General features: G+C 48.7%; 3 protein-coding genes and 1 pseudogene across 3 annotated transcripts in view; 2 read left to right on the forward strand and 2 right to left on the reverse strand.

Annotated features, from left to right (window-relative positions):
* Window positions 1–231: 231 nt before the first annotated feature.
* Window positions 232–2,345, reverse strand: LOC137542621 (E3 ubiquitin/ISG15 ligase TRIM25-like). The gene has a single exon (XM_068264623.1). The coding sequence runs from the start codon at window positions 2,342–2,344 to the stop codon at window positions 476–478; it is 1,869 nt and encodes a 622-aa protein (XP_068120724.1). The 5' UTR covers window position 2,345; the 3' UTR covers window positions 232–475.
* LOC137542637 (cholecystokinin receptor-like) overlaps window positions 1,965–27,380 on the forward strand; it is a 66,913-nt gene continuing 41,497 nt past the window's right edge. The window contains exon 1 of the mRNA XM_068264624.1: window positions 1,965–2,373. The gene's annotated coding sequence lies outside the window, so the exon portion shown is untranslated. The remainder of the gene's footprint in view (window positions 2,374–27,380) is intronic.
* On the reverse strand, window positions 14,307–16,556 carry LOC137542605 (E3 ubiquitin/ISG15 ligase TRIM25-like; annotated as a pseudogene).
* Window positions 23,339–25,117, forward strand: LOC137544651 (E3 ubiquitin/ISG15 ligase TRIM25-like). Its single transcript, XM_068265746.1, has 2 exons — window positions 23,339–24,358; window positions 24,515–25,117. The coding sequence occupies exons 1-2, from the start codon at window positions 23,339–23,341 to the stop codon at window positions 25,115–25,117; spliced, it is 1,623 nt and encodes a 540-aa protein (XP_068121847.1).

Here is a 27,380-nt window from a genome sequence, read left to right on the forward strand (position 1 = left end):
CCCTGCATGCAAACAGGCACCATTTATACTAAAGGGGAGAGAAGGTTGTGTTTCTCCTGTGTGAGTCAGCCTGCAGTGTGCTGTAAGCTGAATGCAGGAATACAGCTACTAAACAAGATTGTCTAAACATAATGAGGTGTATGAGCCTCCCCCTGCTGGATGCAGCCAGTAAGTATGACATATTCATAATGATTTCTTCCTATTTTTAGTACATGAAATAAGAGAAAGAGAAAATAATAATTGCTTTTATGTTTGTTTATCACATGACTGGCTGCTCATCAGTGACAACAAAGCTAGTGCAGAGTTATAGATTCCCATCAGTAGAAGATACAACAATCAGTATGAGGTGAGAAGAAAGGAGGATTTCATGGTATAATTGTTCAGGACAGAGAAAATTGAGATCCAGGGACAACATTTCTGATATGGAGACTGTCCCTGGAATACACAGGCAGCTATTGGCCAGACAAAGAGCCAATCATAGTTCTCTCCCTGTGATGTCACCCGTGGGCGGATCTCTCATATCCATTGGTTCCCTGCTAGATATCTTCATACAGCCATCCACTACCCATAATGCAGCATGGAGGGGCTCAGTGAAGGCGGCAGTGAAGGTGTGGAGGTGTCTGATCGGGTCACACAGGGCATAAAAGGAGATCTGCCCGCCCTCATAATCCAGACTTATCCTGACTCTATTACTGGGGATCTTGTCAGGTAACTGGATCTCTTTCCTGTCATGTATCACTGAGTACTGATTATACCCCCTGTACAGACACCAGGACTTGATATTATATCCAATCACTGACTGCCATCCTCTCCTGGCTATACTGGGGTAACACATCCCAACTCTCCACCATGCTGATCCCCCAACATCCACTTCCCAGTAATGTCGCCCTGAGGAGAATCTCCGGCTGCTCAACACCTGAGAACACTGAAATCTCTCTGGTGTTTCTGGACGATTCTGGCATTTGCCTGCCCAGGATGCAGTTTTCCTGTCACCTGATATATGTAGATTATTACCAGCTGTGGTTACATCCAGTAATATGTCTGCATACACTGGCAGCCCTGATGTTTGCTGTACAGCCTCAATATTTGTCCCCCCAGCCTGGCTCTGTGTGTGTTGTGCAGTGGGGGTGGGTTGGAGGCGTGGCCTGGATAGTTTAGCAGTGATGGGAACTCTGTCCTCTGTACTAGAATGTGGATAGGCCTGTATGTGTTGTGCGGTGGGGGTAGGTTGGGGGCGTGGCCTAGATAGCTCAGCAGTGAGGGGAACTTTGTCCTCTGTACTAGAATGTGGATAGCCCTGTGTGTCTGTATGTTTCTGCACAATTACCCCAGACATGATATCAGCTAGTCCTGTGTGTAATGTGTGTGAGATGCCGGCCACATCCAGATCCCCTCCATCATGGAGCTGCTTATCATGTCTCTCTCTGTCCTCCGTGTCACACAAGTCACCTGTGACTGATTCCTGTAAGACAGTCAGTGGATCAGTCATGTTACACAGCTCCTCAATGTGACGCATCTTCCTGGACAGCTCCTCCTTCTTTATTTCCAGCTGCTGAATGATGTCATTATAGGATTGTGACACTCGCTGTGCCTGTCTAATGATGTCACTTAGGACTCTCTTCTCCAGATCGTCCAGCCGTCTTCTGAGGTCTCTAAACAGGGCAGTGACTCTCTCTGTTTCACCATCTGCTTTTTCTTGTGCTTTTCTCCTGCGCTCCTCCATATTCTGGACTCTTTTCTCAGCCTCCTCTGTCTCTGCCATCAGTTTCTGTAGATCATTTCTCAGCTTCTTCTTCTTATCCTCAGAGGCCTCATCCAGTGACATCATCTTATGTCCCACATGTCCCCCAATCACAGTGCAGGACACACAGATACAGGCAGCATCCTCAGTGCAGTAATACTCCAGGATCTTCTTATGTACAGAGCATTTCCTGTTCTCCAGGGAAGTGTTGGGGTCACATAAGACGTGTTCTGGTGCCTTGCTGTGGACTCTCAGATGTTTAACACACAAGGAAACATCACAGTGTAGACAATATCTAACAGCCTTCACAGAAGAGTCCACACAGTTACTGCAGCAGACTCCGGTCTCCTCCTGATCTGGCTGAGTAGACAGGAAACTCTCTGCTATCTTCCTCAGGGCAATGTTCCTCTGCAGTGTCGGCCGCTCCATAAACTCCTCTCTACATTCAGGACAGGAATAGCCTCCAGACCCCTCCTGTGTATCCAGCACACGATCAATACAGCCCCGGCAGAAGTTGTGACCACATCTCAGGATTACAGGATCGGTATAAATGTTCAGACAGACGGGACACTCCAGCTCCTGGCTCAGATCAGCAGAAGCCATCGCTGCAGCAGAAGAATGAGGAAGTGCAGGTGTGGAGGCTGAGCTTATCTCTTTCTCTCTCTCTATTTTGTTTTAATCCTGTCTCTGTAATCAGACTGAGGCCAGAAACTCACTAGGAGCGTTTTTCTGAGCGCTTTGCAATTTTTAAACTCTTGCTAATGTAATGCTATGGGTGTGTTCCCACTTGTGTGATGTGATTTTATAAAAATCCCCTATAGAATTGCATTAGTAAGAGTTTTTTCAGATCACTAGCGATTAGAAATCACTCCTAGTGGGTTTCTGCCTGGCCTAAGAACTCAAACCCACTAGCAGCCTTTTCTAAGCACTTGTGATTTGAAAATCTCTTGCTAATGCTATGGGGGATTTTTATAAAATCACATCCCTCTAGTGCAGGAGTCTCAAACTCAATTTACCTGGGGGGCCGCAGGAGGCAAAGTCAGGATGAGGCTGGGCCGCATAAGGAATTTCACAATCGCGGCGCATCGCCGCCTCTGCCCGCCCCTCTCACTCTTCCTTCACAGAGAGGGGAGGGGAGAGGCGGCGATCCGTGCGGCGACTGACATCAGGAGGGTCAGAGCTGAAGCTGAAAGCTCTGCCTCTTCCAGGAAATGCTGGCGGATTGCCCCCCGGGCGATTTGGGGGCTCTGCAGCCCTTGTTTAGCGGCGGGGATGTGGCGGATTACTTGGGAGCACTGAGCGAACTATAAAGAAGCTTTTGCCGGCGAGGGCCACAAAATATTGTATCAAGGGCCGCAAATGGCCCGCGGGCCGCGAGTTTGAGACCCCTGCTCTAGTGTGATCAAACCCATAGCATTACATTAGCAACAGTTTTCAAATCACAAGGGCTTAAAGAGACACTGAAGCGAAAAAATCTTAATGTTTTATTTCTTAGCTGTACTACACATATAAATCATAATATCATAGTTTTTTTTTCGCTTCAGTGTCTCTTTAAAGAGACTCTGAAGCGAGTATAAATCTCTCTTCAGAGCTCATAGTTAGCAGGGGCACGTGTGCCCCTGCTAAACCACCGCAATAGCGCCGCTAAACGGGGGTCCCTTGACCCCCAAACCCCCATTGCGACACTTGGTCGCAGACTTGGTCGCTCCTGGAGGCAGGGCTAACGGCTGCAGCCCTGCCTCCAGTCGCGTCTGTCAGCGGCGCATCGCCGCCTCTCCCCCGCCCCTCTCAGTGAGGGAAGACTGAGAGGGGCGGGGGAGAGGCGGAGATACGCGCTGACAGACGCGCGTGGGGCAGGGCTGCGGCGTTCAGCCCTGCCCCAACCAGGAAGCGCTCTCCCGCATTACGGAGGGGATTTGGGGGATCAGGGACCCCCGTTAAGCCGTGGGATAGCGGCGGTTTAGCAGGGGCACACGTGCCCCTGCTATCTATGAGGTCTGAAGCGAGATTTATTCTCGCTTCAGACTCTCTTTAATAACGGCTTAGTAACATACTGCTGGTGGGTTCCAGACCTTAGAAAAACACTGTGGCTTCTTGTCACCCTGACAGCTCACACTTCACAAAGACAAAAATCCTTTTTTTAAACAATGTAATTTGTTGCTTCAGAGTACATGGACAACAAATATGCAGATGGATACACAGACCAATTTTGCCAACCGTCCGTCTATGGACGGGCAGTCCGTAATAAAGACCTGAAATTTCCCTTGTCCGTACTGCCCGTCCTTTTGGGACAGGCGTCCGTTAAAATAACTCTCTGGCAGGGATGCTCAGCAGAGCTCGAATATTTGAGTAGCTTGAATATTCGAGTTCTTTTTCAGCTATTCGAGCTCGAATACCGAGCTCAAATAGCTGCAGCTATTCGAATGGGCTATTCGAGTTCACTCGAATAGCCCATTCACTATTCGAGCTATTCGAGCAAACAGCGGTATTCGAGCTCGAATACCGAGCTCGAATAGCGTCATAGCCCGGATTGATGTCCTTAGAGCCAATCAGAGGGCTCCCAGGCCCTCTAAGGGCAGCCAATCACAGAGGGGGACCCTGGCCAGCCCCTACCCTATAAATAGCGGCCGCCATGTTCGGTTTTTCCGTCCTTGTTTGAGACTTGTACAGAGAGAGATCTGCTCCTTTGTGCTTTGGCTTAGCAAGTGCTCTATTGTGGTCATTCACCTAGCGTTTTTGCTCACATACAACTGCTATATACACCTATATTGTTGTTAGCTAGATAGAGATTGTATTTTAGTTAGTAGCTTGTGTGTTACATAGAGACAGCTGCTGCTGCAGGCAAGGTTACATAGCTTTAGGCCTCAGGGCCTTGCCTGTGTGGGCAGCTGTCCTCCTGTCCTCTGTTAGTTTATTTCTCATCTATACCAGTGTTTCTGCTGTCTTCTACCCTGTCTTGTCCTTTACTTACTGATTGATTATTGTATTTTGTAGTTATACTACTGTACTAGGGACACTCACTGTTACTGTTCATAGCTCCTGCGTGTGTGTGTGTGTGCGTGCACTGTCTGTAGTGTACACAGTACACAGTATTCCCTTCTACTGAATCATCTGATTACTACTGAATCTGATTATTGTATTTACTTGTACTTACTGTACTAGGGACACTCAGTCACTGTTCATAGGCTAGCTCCTGCGTGTGTGTGTGCGTGCACTGTCTGTAGTGTACACACACTCTATTGCCTTCTACTGAATCTGATTACTACTGATTATTGTATTTTCTAGTTAGTGTACTAGGGGACACACTCACTCACTGTTCATTGTGCACACTTACTGATTACTGATTATTGTATTTTGTATTTGTTCCTTACTAGTAATCACTTAGCGATCTAATCACTTAGTGATTAGTGTCACCTCACCCACCAACCCACTCCATTAAAGTACCCCACTTTTTCACCCGCCCTTTTAAAAAACTTTTTTGTTTACGCCCAAAACATCTAAGATGTCTGGAAGTGGCAGCCAGCGCGGTTTGGGCAAGGGGAAGGGCAGCAAGGGAATCAGGAGGAGAGGGAGCAGCATTGTGGCAAGCCACGCCACCATGCACAGTTCCGCAGCAGCTGCGTCAGTGGCTAACATTCCGCCTATAGCCACTGGCCGTGGACACCTTGGGCGCCCAGCAGGAGCATCTGCAACTCACGCTGCAGAGACACAGCAGCAGCAGCAGCGTGTAGTACCTGCTCCTATTTTCCTCCAGCCGGGTCGGAAACGTCCCATTGAGGAAAAGGATGCAGCCACTGTGGTGCAACTGATGACGGCGGATGAGCAGCCCGCCATCAGCTCTGCATCCGAGGCCTCCACCCTCACCACCACCACCACCACCCATGTTCGCAGCAGCCACCCAGCAGGGCCTGGGGAGGAGGCCAGTTCACCGTCAGTTGGCGATCTGTCATTCAGCAGTCTTTTGACCCCAGGCATGATGAGTCAATTGTCTGCTGTTGTTGGCGATTTTGTGGAGGAGATGCTGATGGGCACTTTGGGGGAGGAGGGATTGGACAGCAAGACTGTGGCGACAGTCAAGCAGCCCATCCATGCATCAGGAGAGGAGTTTGGGGGTCATCATCCCAGCAGGACATGTTTCAGGAGGCGGAGGATGATGATGATAATGATGATGACGTGGTGACAGACAAAGACTGGGTGCCGCCACCACCAGCACCTGGGGATGTCATCATCAGCAGCTCTGAGGAGGAGGAGGAGGATGCGCTTGTGGGCCTTGCAAGGAGGCGCACCATTGCAAGCATTGGCAGCAGCAGTAGGCAGGTCCCACAGCCTGCTGGTGTCTCAGGCTCAGCAGCAGCATCTGCCAGTACCACCACCAGCCGCACCCAAGCCCCCCCCCCCACCACCACCACAGGGAGACAGGCAGCAGCGGCTCCAGGCCGTAGGGGGGTTTTCTTGTCACCAATCTGGCAATTTTTCACCATGCCCACAGTTTACAGCAAGTACGCCACTTGCAACCACTGTCAGCGGAAGTTGAGCAGAGGTGCAGACCCACTAAAGTTCAGCACCAGCTCTCTCATCAACCATCTTGCTGCTAAACATTACCACCAGCATGAGGAGTTCCAGAGGCTGAAGGCATCTGGTGCTGGCAGTGGCACCACACCCATCACTGCACAGCCTTCAGCAGCAGCAACAGCAGCCACCCGCCCTCCTGCTCCTCCAGCACCACCAGAAGGAGTGCAGAAACGCACTGCTCCTCCCCCCTCTGCAACTCCTGCCACCAACACTGAGGCCTGTTCTGGCAGCCAGTCCTCAGTGGCCTCCTCTGCTGTCTCTGCTGATTCCCGTGCTAGCAAAAGGCGACGCCAGAGCCTTTAGAGCGAGTCCTTCCAGGGGGTGGTTAGGGCTCTGCCTCCCAGCAGCCGTCGCGTGCGTCAGCTGAATGGCTTGCTGGCACGGGCCATGTGCTCCCAACTCCTGCCGTACACGCTCGTGCAGGAGGGGAGCGACATGCGTGCGCTGCTTGCTTGTGCAGCCCCAGACTGGCAGCTCCCCAGCAGACACTTCTTCGCCCGCCAGGTCATGCCTGCACTGCACCGCTTTGTCATGGCCAATGTGGAGCGAGGGCTGGAGCACGCGGTTGGTGAAAGGGTCCACGTCACCATGGACTCCTGGAGCAGCCGCTTCGGGACAGGCCGCTACCTGTCCTTCACTGTCCACTGGGTCAGCTTGGTGGAAGGGGATGAGGATGGAAGAGCAGCAGCGGGCACAGCAGCAGCAGCAACACAGTGGGTGGTGCCACCCCGCAGGGTCAGGGGAACTGCAGCAGGTTCCTCCGATGCTCTGCCATCCTCCGGCACACCTGGCCAAACCCCCCGCCTCAGCAGCAGCGTGAAGCCACGCCACTGCCAAGCGCTGCTGCAGTTGGTCAGCCTTGGGAAGACCAAACTGACGGCAACCCATGTGTTGGCCAAACTCCAGGAGCAGGAGAGGATTTGGCTGACCCCCAGAGGCCTCAGAGTCGGAGAGGTGGTGGCCGACAATGGGGCCAATCTGGTTTCCGCAATCGACAGGGGAAACCTGACCCACATCCCCTGTCTTGCCCACGTGCTGAACCTGGTGGTGCAGAAGTTCTTGCGCACCTACCAGGGGATGGGCGAACTGCTGGAAACGGCAAGGAATGTTGTGCGTCACTTCCGGCGCTCGCCTGCAGCCTCTGCGAGCCTGTAAGACGTGCAAAAGGAGCTGCAGCTGCCACGCCATCGGCTGATCCTTGACGTTCCAACTCGCTGAACCTCCACCCTGGCGATGTTGGAGCGTCTGGTTGAACAGAAGCACGCTGTCAACCAGTACCTTGCCCTGGCCACTGTGTCCACCAATCAGAAAAGGGACAAGACCAGCAACATCCCGTCCATCGTCCCCGATGATGACTGGGGGCACATGCAGCAGGTGTGCTTAGTGCTGGCTCCCTTTCTGCAGGCCACCAACATGGTGAGCAGGGACCATGCTATGGTGTGCGAGTGGGTGCCCCTGGTTTGTCTGCTGAACAGGGCCCTCGATGCTTTGCTGGAACAGGGAGCGGCAGCCTTGGCCCAGCAGGAGCGGCATGCAGCTGCACAGTCCACCTCTGAGGGGGAGGAGGAGGAGGACTTGGTGGAGGTCCCTGACCTTGTTGCTGATGAGGGGGATCAGCACAGTGCAGCTGAGTTGGTGCGGGGGTGGAGAGAGGATGAGGCGGCAGAGGAGGAGGATGAGGACAGCACTGCCGTCGATGTGCCAGCACACGTGGCCCGCCTCTTCCCAATGGCAGCGCACATGCTGACGTGCCTGCGCAAGGACCCCAGGGTGATCCAGATGAAGCAGAGGGAGGACATCTGGATCAGCATGATGTTGGACCCGCGCCTCAAGGGGAAGTTGAGCCAGTTCCTGCCTCCTGCAGGAGGAGACCCAGCGCAACAAATAAGGAGCTTGCAGCAGGCCCTTGTTGAGCGCTTGGAGGAAGCCTTCCCCCAGCCTTCCACCCCCACTGTCCAGCCAGCACAGAGGCAGCAGCAGGTGCCTGCATCCAGCAGCAAGCACCCCACAGACCTGCTGTCTCTCAGCAACGAGCTCTACAGGACTGTAGAGGCTCCAGCAGTGACTAGAGAGGAGGTGCATGCAGCAGCATCCTCCTCCGGTCACAGCCAGCGTCTGACCCGCATGGTGGCTGACTACATGGGGTCCTACAGCGGGCTTGACAGCGATGCCCCTGTTGATCCCATGGAGTATTGGGTCAAGCGCCTGGAGATCTGGAGCGAGCTGGCGCAGTACGCCCTGGAAGTGCTGTCCTGCCCCCCTTCCAGCGTGCTGTCCGAGCGCTGCTTCAGTGCAGCTGGTGGCGTGGTCACCGAGAAACGCTCACGTCTGTCTCACAAGTCTGTGGACAGACTGACGTTTCTCAAGATGAACCAGGCGTGGGTGGAAGGCGAGTTCCTGGCCCCTGTTGTCGGCGAGAGGGGGACATGAACTGGCTGCCGGAACCATCGTTAATATGCCTTCCCACCCTTTACCACCTCCTGGCTCCTGCTCACTACTAAGCCAGCCTGGTTCACTTTGACTATTACGTCGCCTGCAGCCACACATTTTACACCTACAGTGGGCTGCTGTGTACTGCCCTTCTGCTGTCTGTCTGTGTTTCCCACTGCCAGGGTACACAGATTTTACCTTCTGCTGCCACTCTGCCACCAGCTATTACGTCCAACAATAGCTATTTGTTAAATTTGCTGTAAAAAAAAAAAAAGTAAACCATTAAAAAAAAAAAGTTTTAATTTTTCTGAGGTGCCCGGGTTGAAAACTGTGTTGTCCCAGTTGTGTATTGGACACGATGTGGGCTGCACGACCGCTGTCTGGGACCTCCTGTTGTGTTTATTTACAGCCCTGGTATCACCGCTAGGTACCAGGGCTATTATGTCACGCTGCCTACCTACCTGCTGCCACACTCACACTACTCCTCCATTCCTCCTGCTGCTGCTGCTGTCTGTCTGTCTGTGTTTCCCACTGCCAGGGTACACAGATTTTACCTTCTGCTGCCACTCTGCCACCAGCTATTACGTCCAACAATAGCTATTTGTTAAATTTGCTGTAAAAAAAAATAAAAAAATAAGTAAACCATTAAAAAAAAAAAAGTTTTAATTTTTCTGAGGTGCCCGGGTTGAAAACTGTGTTGTCCCAGTTGTGTATTGGACACGATGTGGGCTGCACGACCGCTGTCTGGGACCTCCTGTTGTGTTTATTTACAGCCCTGGTATCACCGCTAGGTACCAGGGCTATTATGTCACGCTGCCTACCTACCTGCTGCCACACTCACACTACTCCTCCATTCCTCCTGCTGCTGCTGCTGTCTGTGTTTCCCACTGCCAGGGTACACAGATTTTACCTTCTGCTGCCACTCTGCCACCAGCTATTACGTCCAACAATAGCTATTTGTTAAATTTGCTGTAAAAAAAAAAAAAACCATTAAAAAATAAAAAAGGTTTAGTTTTTCTGAGGTGTCCGGGTTGAAAACTGTGTTGTCCCAGTTGTGTATTGGACACGATGTGGGCTTCACGACCGCTGTCTGGAACCTCATGCTGTGTATTTACGGCCTGGTACCACCGCCAGGTACCATAGCCTATTATGTCTCGCTGCCTGCCTCATTGACTGCCTGCTGCCACACAATCATCCTCCTCCTGCTGCTGCTCTTGCTGAATTTACCTCCTGCTGTCTGTGTGTTTCCACTGCCAGGGAGCACATACAATGGCGCTTCCACCATACGCCACCAGCTATTACGCTCAAAAATAGCTGCATTTCTTTAAAAAAAAAAATATAGAAGAGAAATAAGTGAAGAAGAAGAAGACAATATAGAAGAAGAAGAAGATATAGAAAAAGAAGAAGAAGAAGATATAGAAAAAGAAGATATAGAAAAAGAAGATATAGAAAAAGAAGAAGAAGATGAAGAAGAAGAAGAAGATGAAGATGAAGATGAAGAAGAAGAAGAAGATGAAGAAGAAGATGAAGAAGAAGAAGAAGAAGAAGATGAAGAAGATGAAGAAGATGAAGAAGATGAAGATGAAGAAGAAGAAGATGAAGATGAAGAAGAAGAAGAAGAAGAAGAAGAAGAAGAAGAAGAAGAAGAAGAAGAAGAAGATGATGAAGATGAAGATGAAGAAGATGATGATGAAGAAGAAGAAGATATAGAAGAAGAAGAAGAAGAAGAAGATATAGAAGAAGAAGAAAAAGATGAAGAAGATGAAGAAGAAGAAAAAGATGAAGATGATGTAATGATCGCTGCTGCAGCAGGTGTTGCTGGAAGTAGTAGTGCTGCAGCTCAGGCAGTTCTGATGTCTTTCCATGCAAGCTGCATAGCTTTGTCTGTCTTTCCCTGCTGTCAGCTTGTGACTGATTATCATTCACCTGTGTGGGAATCTGCATGTCTGCTCCCATTGGATGACCTCAGTATAAAGATCTGCTTCCTGCAGGGTTTCCTTGGGTTTTCAGAGCTTCAGTGTAAGCCAGTCTTGCTGTCGCTTCAGCCCCGATCGTGTTTCTTGTTCTAAAGATACTTTGCTGGTTTTGCATCATATATTGGTTCATTGCCCATATATATGCATACCAGCACGTTTATTATTTTCCTTGTATTTGTGTTACGTTGATACATCAGTGTCGCTGATGTATACGTACACGAACTGTTTATATCCTGTGTGCAGTTAGTCAGCTTTCCAGCACGTTTTGGTAGGTTGCGCGTACCGTGACCACCCGTGCTGAGGTAGTTACCCTGCTCCTGGTCCTGTTCGTGGATTGCGTTCATCTCTGCGAGGAGATAACGAATCCTTCTGAATCCTGTCCTGTTACCGTTTGTGGATTGCGTTCATCTCTGCGAAGAGATAACGAATCCTTCTGAATCCTGTCCTGTTACCGTTTGTGGATTGTGTTCATCTCTGCGAAGAGATAGCGAATCCTTCTGAGTCCTGTTCCCTGTATTACTCCAGTCCTAGTTAGCGTTCCTGCTTATGTCATATGTCGGTTCATTGCCGATATATACATATGTTAGTCAGACGTTACAAATAGTTTCATTGATAGCTGTAATTGTAATACGCTAGGAAATCATACTTATTGTATATTTATCTGTGTTACGTTCATCTATCTTGATCCTGCTATTTCCTGACTATCCTGTCCTGTCTTTGTGAGGCACGCCATCGCCGCAACGCATTGGCTGCCTCATTCCAGTCTGTGTTATTGTGGACGCTTGCTGTCACTAAGTAGTGGCTAGTTAAGCAAGCGTTCATTCTGTCTACCTGTCCTGATCTCCTCAGTTCTGGTTTATGCGCCCAGCGCTACCTTGCGCTGAGACGTTATCGCAAAAGTATTGTTTGTGGCTGTCGGATCTGCACCGGCTCTGTGCGCCACAAATCTCCTATTGGAGTCAGTCCTCCCCTCCACTATACTAGGGATAGCCTGTTTCCTTGTGCTAGTGTGTGTATCTCCTCCACGCCAGCTCATGCGTTGCATGCTGACTGTGGAGAATACACCACCAAGCCTCACAGATGAAGATGATGAAGATGAAGATGAAGAAGAAGAAGAAGAAGATATAGAAGAAGAAGATATAGAAGAAGAAGATATAGAAGAAGAAGAGGAAGAAGATGAAGATAAAGAAGAAGATATAGAAGAAAAAGAAGAAGAAGAAGATAAAGAAGAAGAAGAAGAAGAAGAAGATATAGAAGAAGAAGAAGAAGATATAGAAGAAGAAGAGGAAGAAGATGAAGAAGAAGAGGAAGAAGAAGAAGAAGATATAAAAGATACAGAAGAAGAAGAAGAAGAAGTATATACACTACTGAACAGAATTTTGGACACAACTTCTCTTTCCACCTTTTTTTTTTTTTTAAAAGGAACATCCCCACATAATCACTTGCTGTTGTTACTTGGAAAAAAAGATGTTTCTTGCATCATTCACCCCCAAAACAAGTGTTGGAAGCTATTTAAGGCCAATTCGAATAGTCAGCTCGAATAATGAGCTCGAATACCGACTCGAATAGTGAGCTCGAATTTCGAGGTCGAATCGAATAGTAAAAAATATTCGACTCGAATATTCGACCGACCTCGAATAATTTACTATTCGAATTCGACCAAACTCGAATAATAAAAAGGGGTATCCGAGCATCCCTAGTCTAAGGTGAGCAAGGTTTTGTAGCTGCTTGCTACATGTAATGGGGGTGTATCTCATAGATGGATAAGAGGCTTGTTCAAAGATTAATATACAGGGTGGATTGAAGATACTGCTTTCCCTAATGGATGACGTTATATAGTCTAACCGAACAGGATTTAAAGGGGCCTGAAGAGATATATATGCATATACCGGTATAAATAGGTGCACCTGAATCTATATTAACTATCCTGCGTAGGTTGGTTCTATAGGTTATGAGTTTTAATTGGTTTTAATTATGTGGATATGAATTATGTGTTTTTGAAATGTGCTAATTGATAAATAAATATGATAATTGTTATATCTCAGTTCCCTATATTTATGATTGATAAAGCAATTAGTATGAGATGAGAAGAAGGAATAACTCCATGGTACAATTGTTTAGGACAAAAAAATAGAGATTTATAGACAGCTAGTAACTATTGGCCAGGCAATGAGCCAATTACAATTCTCTGTACAGTAAGATACCTGCATTACAGTGCAAACAGACCAACAGGAACAATTTTCTGAGGTAGCAACTGGTGCAGCTCCAATACTGTGGGTCAGAGGTGGGGATCTAAGGAGGAGAACAAGGAACACACTTTTTTAAATTATTATTTAGTATTTATATAGCGCCGACATCTTCCGCAGCGCCGTCTTGGCACTTTACTGTCCCTCCGAGGAGCTCACAATCTAATCCCTACCATAGTCATATGTCTATGTATGTATGATGCAGTGTGTGTATCGTAGTCTAGGGCCAATTTAGGGGGAAGACAATTAACTTATCAGCATGTTTTTGGGATGTGGGAGGAAACCAGGGTTCCCGGAGGAAACCCACACAGACACAGGGAGAGCATACAAACTCCTTGCAGTTGTTGACCTGGCTGGGATTCAAACCGGGGACCCAGCGCTGCAAGGTGAGAGCGCTAACCACCGTGCAATAACTACGCCATCACGTAATAACCTTTTCTATTTTCAATCATAAAACCATAGTGCACTTACTAGAATGTAAAAGTTGCAGGCATGTAGTAAAATTGAGGATTTCTCTCCAGTGGTGCCGAGACCCGCCCTTCCTCCTCCAGCTGTGGCCAGCAGCATGGGTGTAACTTGCTGTACTCAGATCTACCAGGAGAGGAGCCAGCTGAGAGGTGGATCCAGCGTCAGCATGTTATTGCGTCATCACGTGTTTCGGTGATCTCCGCCTTCGCCAGATCTGCTGGGCCAGGCTGGAGGAGGTAAGATGGGATGAGGATCCACTGGAGGGAAATCCTTGATTGTATTATATGCCTGCAAATGTTACATTCTATAAAGTGCACTGCGGTTTTATGTTTTAAAATAAAAAAGGTTAATGCACGATAGCGCCCTCCTTGTTCGTCTTCAAATACATACCAGGGGCTTCCTCCAGCCTCCTCCATTCTGATTGCTCCCTCGGCACCGTCCTCCGCCTCATGGATCTTCCATAAGGGCTCCCAGTAACTTCAGCCAGTTGGGGCTTACTGTGCATGTATGGCAAGGCCACACTGCCGTCGTTAGGAGCCTTCTGCACCTGTGCTGTACTACTGAGCAGGCGCAGAACAACGGAGCAGGAGTGAGACAGGGGAGCGCGCGCAGCCAAACTGCACATGCGCCAACTGGCCAAAATTATCAGGAGCCCTTATGGCAGAGCCAGGATGCGGAGGACTGAACCGAGGGAGCGAGCAGGCTGAAGGGGGCTGGAGGAAGCCCCAGGTATGTATGAATTATTATTTTTTTCATTTTATCTCAGAAAAACTTTAAAGGACCTCTCCTAAAATTTAAAATACAAGTAAACTAATACAAATAAGAAGTATGTTTCTTCCGAAGTAAAATGAGCCATCAATTACTTTTCTCCGATGTTGCTGTCACGTATAGTAAGTGGTAGAAATCTGACAGAACCAAGGTTTTGGAGTAGCCCATCTTCCCATGAGGAAGGGGTCTCGAGGTTTTTTTATTTTATTTTCAACAGCACTTAGGGAATGGCGGTTGCTCCTCCCAACTGCCAAAAAAGTGTGCAGCAATCAGGGAGGCCAGCCTGTATCTTTGCATAAATCCTTTTCAGGGAGTGTCTTTACAAACAATAATGGCCATGCTGAGAATCCTCCATTAAGATGGACTAGCCCAAAACCAGTCATTTCTTTCAGATTTCTTCTACCTACTGTAAGTGACAGCAACATAGGAGAAAAGTCATCTATGGCTCACTTTACCCTGGAAGAAATGCACTTCTTGTTTGTATGTGTCTACATGTATTTTACATTTTTTCGAGATAGTGGTCCTTTAAATCACAATTGTCTCCCTGTGATGTCACCAGTGGGCGGACCTCTCACACCCCCTGATTCTCCCCAGATATCTTTATACAGCCATCCACTACCCATAACACAGCATGGAGGGGCTCTGTGAAGGTGGCTTGGAAGGTGTGGAGGTGTCTGATTGGGTCACACAGGGCATAAAAGGAGATCTGCCCGGCCTCATAATCCAGACATATCCTGACTCTATCACTGAGGATTATATATTGTAACCGGATCTCTTTATTATCATGTCTCACTGAGTACTGATTACCATACTCCCTCAAACACCAGGACTTGTTATTATCTCCAATCCATGATGTCTCTCCTGTCCTGGCTATACTGGGGTAACACATCCCGACTCTCCACATACCTGATCCCCCAACATCCACTTCCCAGTAATGTCGCCCTGAGGAGAATCTCTGGCTGCTCAACACCTGAGGCCACTGAAATCTCTCTGGTGTTTCTGACTTGTGATTTCCCAGGATGCAGTTCTCCTGTCAGTTGATATATGTAGATTATTAGAAGATGTGTTTACATCCAGTAATATGTCTGCATACACTAGAAGCCCTGATATTTTCTGTGCAGCACCAATATCTGTCCCCCCAGCCTGGCGCTGTGTGTGTTGTGCGGTGGAGGTGGGTTGGGGGTGTGGCCTGGATAGTTTAGCAGTGATGGGAACTTTGTCCTCTGTACTAGAATGTGGATAGGCCTGTGTGTCTGTATGTTTCTGCACAATTACCCCAGACATGATCTCAGATAGTCCTGTGTGTAATGTGTGTGAGATGCCGGCCACATCCAGATCACCTCCATCATGAAGCTGTTTATCATGTCTCTCTCTGTCCTCCGTGTCACACAAGTCACCTGTGTCTGATTCCTGTAAGACAGTCAGTGGATTAGTCATGTTACACAGCTCCTCAATGTGACGCATCTTCCTGGACAGCTCCTCCTTCTTTATTTCCAGCTGCTGAATGATGTCATTATAGGATTGTGACACTCGCTGTGCCTGTCTAATGATGTCACTTAGGACTCTCTTCTCCAGACCGTCCAGCCGTCTTCTGAGGTCTCTAAACAGGGCAGTGACTCTCTCTGTTTCACCATCTGCTTTTTCTTGTGTTTTTCTCCTGCGCTCCTCCAGACTCTGGACTCTTTTCTCAGCCTTCTCTGTCTCTGCTTTCAGTTCTTGAAAGTTATTTATCAGCTTCTTCTTCTCACCCAGAACCTCCACCTGGTGTCCCCGATGTTCTCCATTCAACCTGCAGGACACACAGATACAGGCAGCATCCTCAGTGCAGTAATACTCCAGAATCTTTTTATGGATGGAGCATTTCCTGTTCTCCAGGGAAGTGTTGGGGTCACATAAGACGTGCTCTGGTGCCTTGCTGTGGACTCTCAGGTGATTATCACACAGATAAACCTCACAGTGCAGACAGTATTTTACAGCCACCACAGAAGAGTCCACACAGTTACTGCAGAGGACTCCGGTCTCCTCCTGATCTGGCTGAGTAGACAGGAAACTCTCTGCTATCTTCCTCAGAGCAATGTTCCTCTGCAGTGCCGGCCGTTCCATAAACCCCTCTCTACATTCAGGACAGGAATAACCTCCAGACCCCTCCTGTGTATCCAGCACACGATCAATACAGACCCGGCAGAAGTTGTGACCACATCTCAGGATTACAGGATCGGTATAAATGCTCAGACAGACGGGACACTCCAGCTCCTGGCTCAGATCAGCAGACGCCATCGCAGAATGAGGAAGTGAAAGTGCAGAGGCTGAGCTAATCTCTCTTTCTCTTGCTGGAGCCTTTGTAGTGAGACTAAGAAAAGCACTGTGGCTGCTATTTGTCCTGACAGCTCACACTACAAAAGGCCATTGCTTTTCCTGTGGAGTGCATCCCTGGCATCCCTTTAGATGTGTGTACACTTTGTGAAAATCACCCAGAGCATTGCATTAGCAAGAGGTTTTCAAATCACTAGAGCTAATAAAGAGCTCTTGCAGCGTGAACAATCCTTTAATCTTTGTGAATTGCAATTTCTTGGCATTTCCTGAGGCATTCACTGCACAAGTCAGTAATTTACCTCACTAGTTGATAATTTTAATTTCCTGTGCAGTAATAGGTTAACCACTTCACCCCATAGCGGTTTTTACCCTAACGGACAAGAGCAATTTTCACCTGTCAATGCTACGCCCTTTTATTCACCAATAACCTTATTACTATTTATCTGAACAAAATGATCTTTACCTTTTTTTTTTTTTGGCACCAATTAGGCTTTCTGTGGGTAGTACATTTTGCTAAGATTTTCTTTTATTCTCAATGCATTTTAAAGAGAAAAATAAAAAAAATGGGGAAAAAAACATTATTTCTCAGGTTTTGGCCATTATAGTTTCAAAATAAAACATTCTCCTGTGGATAAAACCCACAAATTGTATTTGCCCATTTGTCCCAATTATTAGACCGTTTCAATTATGTCCCACAATATATTGGTGGGAAATATATAGTAGGTGTAATTTTTCTGTCTTTTTTTTGTCTGATCCATAATTACAAGCCCCTATGTAGTAAAGTAATAGTAATATACCCTCATAAAATAAAAGCTAAGTCCCTAAGGCAACTATTTATGGTGGCGGGGGAGGTGCGCACACATGTACAGTGGCGACGGGAGCGAGCGACGCATTAAAACGTCCTGGAGCCGTTAACAGGCTCTAATAGGATGTGTAATGCATCAGCTTGTCAGTAATTGGTTAATGGATACCAGAGCCCAAAAGAAGATGCACAGCACCCGACAACTTGCACCACATACTATAGCAGTGGGAAAAAACACCCTTAGTGTAGGTAGGTAGCCAGGTATAGGTGCCCCAGGTATAGGTTAGTCAGGCATAGGTGCACCCAGTATAGGTTAGCTAGGTGAGTAGGTGCCCCCAGGATAGGTAGACAGGCATAGGTGCATCCAGTATAGGCTAGGTAGGTCCCCCCACAATAGGTTAGTCAGGCAGAGGTGCACCCAGTATAGGTTAGCTAGGTAGGTGGTCCCAGTATAGGTTATCTAGGCAGGAGCCCCCAGTATAGGTAGACAGGCATAGGGGCATCCAGTATAGGTTAGGTTGGTGCTCCCAGTATACAGGGAGTGCAGAATTATTAGGCAAATGAGTATTTTGACCACATCATCCTCTTTATGCATGTTGTCTTACTCCAAGCTGTATAGGCTCGAAAGCCTACTACCAATTAAGCATATTAGGTGATGTGCATCTCTGTAATGAGAAGGGGTGTGGTCTAATGACATCAACACCCTATATCAGGTGTGCATAATTATTAGGCAACTTCCTTTCCTTTGGCAAAATGGGTCAAAAGAAGGACTTGACAGGCTCAGAAAAGTCAAAAATAGTGAGATATCTTGCAGAGGGATGCAGCACTCTTAAAATTGCAAAGCTTCTGAAGCGTGATCATCAATCAAGCGTTTCATTCAAAATAGTCAACAGGGTCGCAAGAAGCGTGTGGAAAAACCAAGGTGCAAAATAACTGCCCATGAACTGAGAAAAGTCAAGCGTGCAGCTGCCAAGATGCCACTTGCCACCAGTTTGGCCATATTTCAGAGCTGCAACATCACTGGAGTGCCCAAAAGCACAAGGTGTGCAATACTCAGAGACATGGCCAAGGTAAGAAAGGCTGAAAGACGACCACCACTGAACAAGACACACAAGCTGAAACGTCAAGACTGGGCCAAGAAATATCTCAAGACTGATTTTTCTAAGGTTTTATGGACTGATGAAATGAGAGTGAGTCTTGATGGGTCAGATGGATGGGCCCGTGGCTGGATTGGTAAAGGGCAGAGAGTTCCAGTCCGACTCAGACGCCAGCACGGTGGAGGTGGAGTACTGGTTTGGGCTGGTATCATCAAAGTTGAGCTTGTGGGGCCTTTTCGGGTTGAGGATGGAGTCAAGCTCAACTCCCAGTCCTACTGCCAGTTTCTGGAAGACACCTTCTTCAAGCAGTGGTACAGGAAGAAGTCTGCATCCTTCAAGAAGAACATGATTTTCATGGAGGACAATGCTCCATCACACGCGTCCAAGTACTCCACAGCGTGGCTGGCAAGAAAGGGTATAAAAGAAGAAAAACTAATGACATGGCCTCCTTGTTCACCAGATCTGAACCCCACTGAGAACCTGTGGTCCATCATAAAATGTGAGATTTACAAGGAGGGAAAACAGTACACCTCTCTGTACAGTGTCTGGGAGGCTGCGGTTGCTGCTGCACGCAATGTTGATGGTGAACAGATCAAAACACTAACAGAATCCATGAATGGCAGGCTTTTGAGTGTCCTTGCAAAGAAAGGTGGCTATATTGGTCACTGATTTGTTTTTGTTTTGTTTTTGAATGTCAGAAATGTATATTTGTGAATGAGTTGAGATGTTATATTGGTTTCACTGGTAAAAATAAATAATTGAAATGGGTATATATTTGTTTTTTGTTAAGTTGCCTAATAATTATGCACAGCAATAGTCACCTGCACACACAGATATCCCCCTAAAATAGCTAAAATTAAAAACAAACTAAAAACTACTTTCAAAAATATTCAGCTTTGATATTAATGAGTTTTTTTGGGTTCATTGAGAACATGGTTGTTGTTCAATAATAAAATTATTCCTCAAAAATACAACTTGCCTAATAATTCTGCACTCCCTGTAGTTGCTTTCCCCTGTGTGCTCTCTTTTCACCCAGGAAGCCCAGCTCTGGCCTATTAACACTGCAGTTACTCCTGTTATCTTACAGCCCCCACATAATCATGCCGAAGCTTCAGGTTTCAAAAAAGAATGAGAGATACAGCTCCCATCTGTGAGTGTCTCATGTACACTAGGCAGCAGCATTAGGCAAACAGATCCATGATTCAGCTCAGTGACAGGCAGTGTGTCATGGATGTGAGCAGAATCATGCCTGCATGATCTGCTGTGAACACTTCTCCCCCTTCCTCACAGAGCATCTCCCCAATTCCCCTGCATAGCTACCTGTCTTCCCACTACATTCTTGAATTCCCCGTGTTGCTCTGCAGTGTTTAGCCCCACCCCTCAGTGTCACAGAGGAGGGGAGGGGCGCTCTCCTCTGTACACGCAGCCAGAAGAGACTGAGGACAGCGGCAGCAGACAGCTGATTAAAGTGGTCAGCAATTCACAGCGTGAATACAGCTGGGGTGGTGGGCGGCAAGCCAGGCACTATACAGACCTGTTCCTAGCGCCCCCCCCCCCCCCCGCGGACTGCAGTGACCTCCGCTCCAGAGGCTCCAGCCTTGTGAGCCTATGTGTCGGCCCGGCCCTGGCAGAGATCAGCACACACTGCAGCTAGTTTACTATCCCTACAGGCACAGAGCAACAAATTATAGTGAACATACCGGAGGTAGAAGAGATCAGCACACACTGCCACTATAGACAACCGATTAAAAAAAAACACATGGTGGAGGGCCGCCGACCACAAATGCAATCAGGTTCGCAGAAGATGTCCCCACAAAATGCAATGAGATTGGCAACAGATTTTCCCACATATGGAATCAGATTGGCAGCAGATTTCCCCACAAATGCAATGAGATTGGCAGCAGATTTTCCCACATATGGAATCAGATTGGCAGCATATTTCCCCACAAATGGAATCAGATTGGCAGCAGATTTCCCCACAAATGCAATGAGATTGGCAGAAGATTTCCCCACAAATGCTATGGGATTGGCAGCAGATTTCCCCACAAATACAATGAGATTGGCAGCAGATTTCCCCACAAATGCAATGAGATTGGCAGCAGATTTCCCCACAAATGCAATGAGATTGGCAGCACATTTCCCCACAAATGCAATGAGATTGGCAGCACATTTCCCCACAAATGCAATGAGATTGGCAGCACATTTCCCCACAAATGCAATGAGATTGGCAGCACATTTCCCCACAAATGCAATGAGATTGGCAGCACATTTCCCCACAAATGCAATCTTATTGGCAGCAGATTTCCCCACATATGCAATCCTATTGGGTGCTAGTAAATATTGCGCCCCCCCCCCCCCAGAGCAAGGTATGGGTGCCCGCAGTATAGGTTAGCCAGGTCTAGTTGCACCCCCAGTATAGGTTAGATTAGGTAGGTTCCCCCAGTATAGGTTAGATAGTTAGGTGTTTCCCAGTATAGGTTAGATTAGGTAGCTGCTGCCCAGTATAGGTTAGAATAGGTAGCTGCCCCCCAGTATAGGTTAGATTAGGTAGCTGCCCCCCAGGATAGGTTAGGTAGCTGCCCCCAGTATAGGTTAGATTAGGTAGGTACCCCCCAGGATAGGTTAGGAAGGTACCCCCCACCCCCATAATGGAGGGGGGAGTTGGAGCCGCAGCCGCAGGGAGGACAGCCCGACCTCTCCCTCCCTTCCCCTCCCCGGGCCGCCCTCCATGCTCCCCCCTCGGTATGCAGAGTGAGCGGGCAGGGAAGCACTGTACTAAACTACTCACCTCTCGGGTTCCAATCGCTGATCTTGAGTAGTTTTGTATAGCGCGTCCCTTCGCGCTCACTCTGCATACCGAGGGGGGAGCATGGAGGGCGGCCCGGGGAGAGGAAGGGAGAGAAAGGTCGGGCTGCCCTCCCCGCGGCTGTGGCTCCCCCCTTCATTACAGCGCCCCCCTCCCAATGGCCCCCGGGCCCCCCTGCCTCTTCAGGAGCCGGGCCAGGTCGCGAAGGCGACCTAATGCGACTACGGGCCCTACACCCATGGTAAGATTGTAGAAAAATTGTACAGTCAGATCAGGGGCGTAACTAGAAATCACTGGGTCCCCCTGCGAATATTTGGATGGGGCCCCCCCCCATAGGAGCCAAATAATCGTAATGGGGCAGCGTTTCACTGTAAATTAATTGTAAAGTGGGCAGCATTTTACCAGACAATCGTAATGTGGGCCAGATAATCGTAATGTGGGCAGAGTTCACCAGAAAATCGTAATGTGGGCCTTTAGAAAATCATAATGTGGGCAGAGTTCACCAGAAAATCGTAATGTGGGCACCAGTCACCAGAAAATCGTAACGTGGACAGCATTCACCAGACAATCGTAATGTGGGCAGCGTTCACCAGAATATCGTAATGTGGGACAGAAAATCGTAATGTGGGCAGAGTTCACCAGAAAATCGTAATGTGGGCAGCGTTCACCAGAAAATTGTAACATGGACAGCATTCACCAGACAATCGTAACGTGGGCAGTGTTCACCAGAAAATCGTAATGTGGGCAGCGTTCACCAGAAAATCGTAACGTGGACAGCATTCACCAGACAATCGTAACGTGGGCAGTGTTCACCAGAAAATCATAATGTGGGCCAGAAAATCGTAATGTGGGCAGAGTTCACCAGAAAATCGCAATGTGGGCAGCAGACACCTGAAAATCGCAATGTGGGCAGCAGACACCTGAAAATCGCAATGTGGGCAGCAGACACCTGAAAATCGTAATGTGGGCAGCAGACACCTGAAAATCGTAATGAGGGCAGCAGACACCTGAAAATCGTAATGAGGGCAGCAGACACCTGAAAATCGTAATGTGGGCAGCAGACACCTGAAAATCGTAATGTGGGCAGCAGACACCAGAAAATCGTAATGAGGGCAGCAGACACCAGAAAATCGTAATGAGGGCAGCAGACACCAGAAAATCGTAATGTGGGCAGCAGACACCTGAAAATCACAATGTGGGCAGCAGACACCTGAAAATCGTAATGAGGGCAGCAGACACCTGAAAATCGTAATGAGGGCAGCAGACACCTGAAAATCGTAATGTGGGCAGCAGACACCTGAAAATCGTAATGTGGGCAGCAGACACCTGAAAATCGTAATGAGGGCAGCAGACACCTGAAAATCGTAATGAGGGCAGCAGACACCAGAAAATCGTAATGAGGGCAGCAGACACCAGAAAATCGTAATGTGGGCAGCAGACACCAGAAAATCGTAATGTGGGCAGCAGACACCAGAAAATCGTAATATGCCCCCCCCCCTGGGGCCCGCTCGGAGTTTTGTGGGTGCTGGAGGGGTGGCAGCATGAGGGGAAAGCCTTGCCCACAGTCGGCGGGGAGAGGGGTAGTTCCCCCCTCTCCCTCACCTCGGGGCTCTCCCCTCTGTGCTCCCCTCCAGCTCGTAAGTGTCTGTGGGGCTGTGGTGGGCAGAGGGAGAAGTCTCCAATGGAACGCACGGAAGCAGGTATGTATCTGCCCGCCGCTCGCTGCCCACCACAGCCCCACAGACACTTACGAGCTGGAGGGGAGCACAGAGGGGAGAGCCCCGAGGTGAGGGAGAGGGGGGAACTACCCCTCTCCCCGCCGACTGTGGGCAAGGCTTTCCCCTCATGCTGCCACCCCTCCAGCACCCACAAAACGGCCCCAAGCGGGCCCCAGGGGGGGGCCGGGCCCCCCCGCGGGCGCAGGGGCTGCAGGGCCTATTCCTACGCCCCTGAGTCAGATTGCATAGTGTGTAGCCACCTTAAGTCTTTTTGTAATGTGAGTTGTCAAGGCAAATAGCAGCCACAGTGTTTTTCTTTGTCTGACTACAGAGACTCCAGGATAATAATAGAGAGATTAGCTCAGCCTCTGCACCTTCACTTCCTCATTCTGCTGCCAGCGATGGCGTCTACTGATCTGAGCCAGGACCTGGATTGTCCCGTCTGTCTGAGCATTTATACTGATCCTGTAATTTTGAGATGTGGTCACAACTTCTGCCGGGTCTGTATTGATCGTGTGCTGGATACACAGGAGGGGTCTGGAGGTTATTCTTGTCCTAAATGTAGAGAGGGGTTTATGGAGCAGCCGACACTGCAGAGTAACATTGCTCTGAGGAAGATAGCAGAGAGTTTCCTGTCTACTCATCCAGATCAGGAGGCCGAAGTCTTCTGCAGTAACTGTGTGCACTCTTCTGTGAAGGCTGTTAAATATTGTCTGCACTGTGATGTTTCTTTGTGTGTTAAACACCTGAGAGTCCATAGCAAGGCACCAGAACATGTGTTATGTAACCCCAACACTTCCCTGGAGAACAGGAAATGCTCTGTCCATAAGAAGATCCGGGAGTATTACTGCACTGAGGATGCTGCCTGTATCTGTGTGTCCTGCAGTTTGGCTGGAGAACATCGGGGACACCAGGTGGAGATGCTGGATGAGGCCTCTGAAAAGAAGAAGAAGAAACTGAGAAATGATCTACAGAAACTGATGACAGGGACAGAGGAGGCTGAGAAAAGAGTCCAGAGTCTGGAGGAACGCAGGAGAAAAGCACAAGAAAAAGCAGATGGTGAAACAGAGAGAGTCTCTGCCCTGTTTAGAGACATCAGGAGACAGCTGGAAGATCTGGAGAAGAGAGTCCTGAGTGACATTATTAGGCAGGCACAGCAGGTGTCACAATCATACAATGACATCATTCAGCAGCTGGAAATAAAGAAGGAGGAGCTGTCCAGGAAGATGCGTCACATTGAGGAGCTGTGTAACATGACTGATCCACTGACTGTCTTACAGGAATCAGACACAGGTGACTTGTGTGACACGGAGGACAGAGAGAGACATGATAAACAGCTCCATGATGGAGGGGATCTGGATGTGGCCGGCATCTCACACACATTACACACAGGACTATCTGATATCATGTCTGGGGTAATTGTGCAGAAACATACAGACACACAGGCCTATCCACATTCTAGTACAGAGGACAAAGTTCCCATCACTGCTGAACTATCCAGGCCACACCCCCAACCCACCCCCATCACACAACACACACAGCGCCAGGCTGGGGGGACAAATATTGGGACTGCACAGCAAACATTAGGGCTGCCAGTGTATGCAGACATATTACTGGATGTAAACACAGCTGGTAATAATCTACATATATCAGCTGACAGGAGAACTGCATCCAAGTCAGTCAGCAGTCAGTATCGTCAAGAATCACCAGAGAGATTTCAGTATTGGTCTCAGGTGTTGAGCAGCCAGAGATTCTCCTCAGGGCGACATTACTGGGAAGTGGATGTTGGAGGATCAGATATGTGGAGAGTCGGGATGTGTTACCCCAGTATAGCCAGGAGAGGATGGCAGTCAGTGATTGGAGATAATAACAAGTCCTGGTGTTTGGAGAGGGGGTATAATAAGTATTTATTAATACATGACAGGAAAGTGATCCAGTTACCTGACAGGATCCCCAGTGATAGAGTTAGAATATGTCTGGATTATAAGGCTGGGCAGATCTCCTTTTATGCCCTGTGTGACCCGATCAGACGCCTCCACACCTTCACTGCTGCCTTCACTAAGCCCCTCCATGCTGCATTATGGGTATATGGAGGCTGTGTAAAGATATCTGGGGGGAATCGGGGAAGTGAGAGATCTGCCCATTGGTCAGGGCCGGCCTTAGGTTTCACAGCGCCCTGAGCGTAACCAGATTTTGGTGCCCCCTACATTCATCCTCTTCGCGTGTGAGTGCACCACACACACACATACAGTAATGGGGGGGGGGGGGTCGGGGGGATCTGCTGTCAAAATACACTAATGGGGGATCTGCGACTGCAAGACTAGTAGCCTACGCCTATATACACTAAAGGGGGGATCTGCCTACATATACAAGACTAGTAGCCTATATACACTAAGGGGGGGGGGGGAGGGGGGATCTGCCAGATCTACCCCTTAGTGTATATAGGCTTAGGCTACTAGTCTTGCAGTCGCAGATCCCCTTTAGTGTATTTAGGCAGCAGATCCCCCCCCCCCCCATTAGTGTATCTACTCTAGCAGCATAAGCATATTCCCCCTTTAGCGTAGGGAGGTTGGGGAGCCCTACTTCTTGCTGGTCAGTCTTCTCTTACTTTCTGCAGAGCAGTCTGCAGACTTCGTGCCAGTGTAGGTGCCAGGATTCTGGGAGCAGGAGAGAAGGACTCGTCGTCACTCAGGACATTGTCACAGGGCTGAGTGACACACGTGCTGCGCGCTTCTCTGCAGCAGCGTAGGGCTCAGCGCGCCTCCATCCATCCTGATTCCTGACATATAGCTACAAGTCCCCCCAGTATAGGTAGCCAGGCATAGGTGACCCAGTAAAGGTAGCCAGCTATAGATCCCCCCAGTATAGGTTAGCCAGGTAGGTGCCCACAGTATAGGTAGCCAGTATACTTGCCCCAGTATAGGTTAGATAGGCCTTTTTCCCAGCTATAGGTTAGATAGGTAGGTGCCCCCAGTACAGGTTAGAAAGGTAGCTGCCCCCAGTGTATAGGTTAGATAGGTAGGTACCTGCAATATAGGTTAGATAGGTAGGTACCCGCAATATAGGTTAGATAGGTAGCTGCCCCCAGTATAGGTTAGATAGGTAGCTGCCCCCAGTATAGGTTAGATAGGTAGCTGCCCCCAGTATAGGTTAGATAGGTAGCTGCCCCCAGTATAGGTTAGATAGTTAGGTGCCCCCAGTATAGATTAGATAGGTAGCTGCCCCCAGTATAGATTAGATAGGTAGCTGCCCCCAGTATAGATTAGATAGGTAGCTGCCCCCAGTATAGATTAGATAGGTAGCTGCCCCCCCCCCCCCCCGTATAGGTTAGATAGGTAGCTGCCCCCAGTATAGGTTAGATAGGTAGGTGCCCCACCGGTATAGGTTAGATAGGTAGGTGCCCCCAGTATAGATTAGATAGGTAGGTACCTCCCTTCATAGTGGAGGGGGAGCCGCGGGGAGGGCAGCCCGACCTCTCCCTCCCTTCCTCTCCGGGCCACCCTATGTGCTCCCCCCTCCGATGCAAACTGCAGCAGGAAGCAATGCAGAGAGAACAACTCCCCTCCCTGGTTCCGATCGCCGGCGCCGCTCACTTGCTGCTGGTCGCCTCTTCTACATAGTCGCTGATACACACTAAACTTCCTGTTAGGCAGAAAGTTTAGTGTGTATCAGCGACTATGTAGAAGAGGCGACCAGCAGCAAGTAAGCGGCGTCAGTGATCGGAACCAGGGAGGTGAGTTGTTCTCTCTGCATTGCTTCCTGCTGCAGTTTGCATCTAGGGTTGCCACCTGGCCGTTATTCCCCCGGTACAGCCGGAAAATTAATTAAAAAGCCTCTGCCGGAAAAATGTTTTTACCGGCAATGTATCCAGCCGGTAATTTGGACTGTTCCACAAGAGCAGAGGGGGGGACGCCTGGTCTGTTACAATAGTACTTCTAACAACTGAGAGGAGGCTACAGGCTGTTTAACCCTCCCTCCTGCATAGCTCCCAACTGTCCCTTTTTCAGAGGGACAGTCCCTCTTTGGGAGCCCTGTCCCTCTGTCCCTCTTTCCTCCTCATGTGTCCCTCTTTCAGGACTTTGTCCTTCTTTCTATGTAAATATTTATATTTCTCTACTAAAAAATGTGTTTGACTCTAAACTTTATTCCCATCCTTTAAATTGATATATTACTAATTGTAAAATGTTATTATGAAGGAAAATGAACCAGGATAGAAAGCACCAGTGTGGTCTGAATTATAAAACAACATATTTTATTTAGTATGCGTGACTAGGGGTGTGGCGGGGGCGTGATCAGGGGTGTCGAAGGGGAGTGGCTTAAGTGTCCCTCTTTCTTAACGCAAAAAGTTGGGAGGTATGCTCCTGTTTAATGCGCAGCTCCCTGTCACAGCCGACTGCGGAGCTGAGTACACTGATACATAGTGTTCAGGAGAGGAAAGTCTCC

This window comes from Hyperolius riggenbachi, chromosome 2 (assembly GCF_040937935.1).
Source record: "Hyperolius riggenbachi isolate aHypRig1 chromosome 2, aHypRig1.pri, whole genome shotgun sequence".
In the NCBI taxonomy this organism is placed as follows: domain Eukaryota; kingdom Metazoa; phylum Chordata; class Amphibia; order Anura; family Hyperoliidae; genus Hyperolius; species Hyperolius riggenbachi.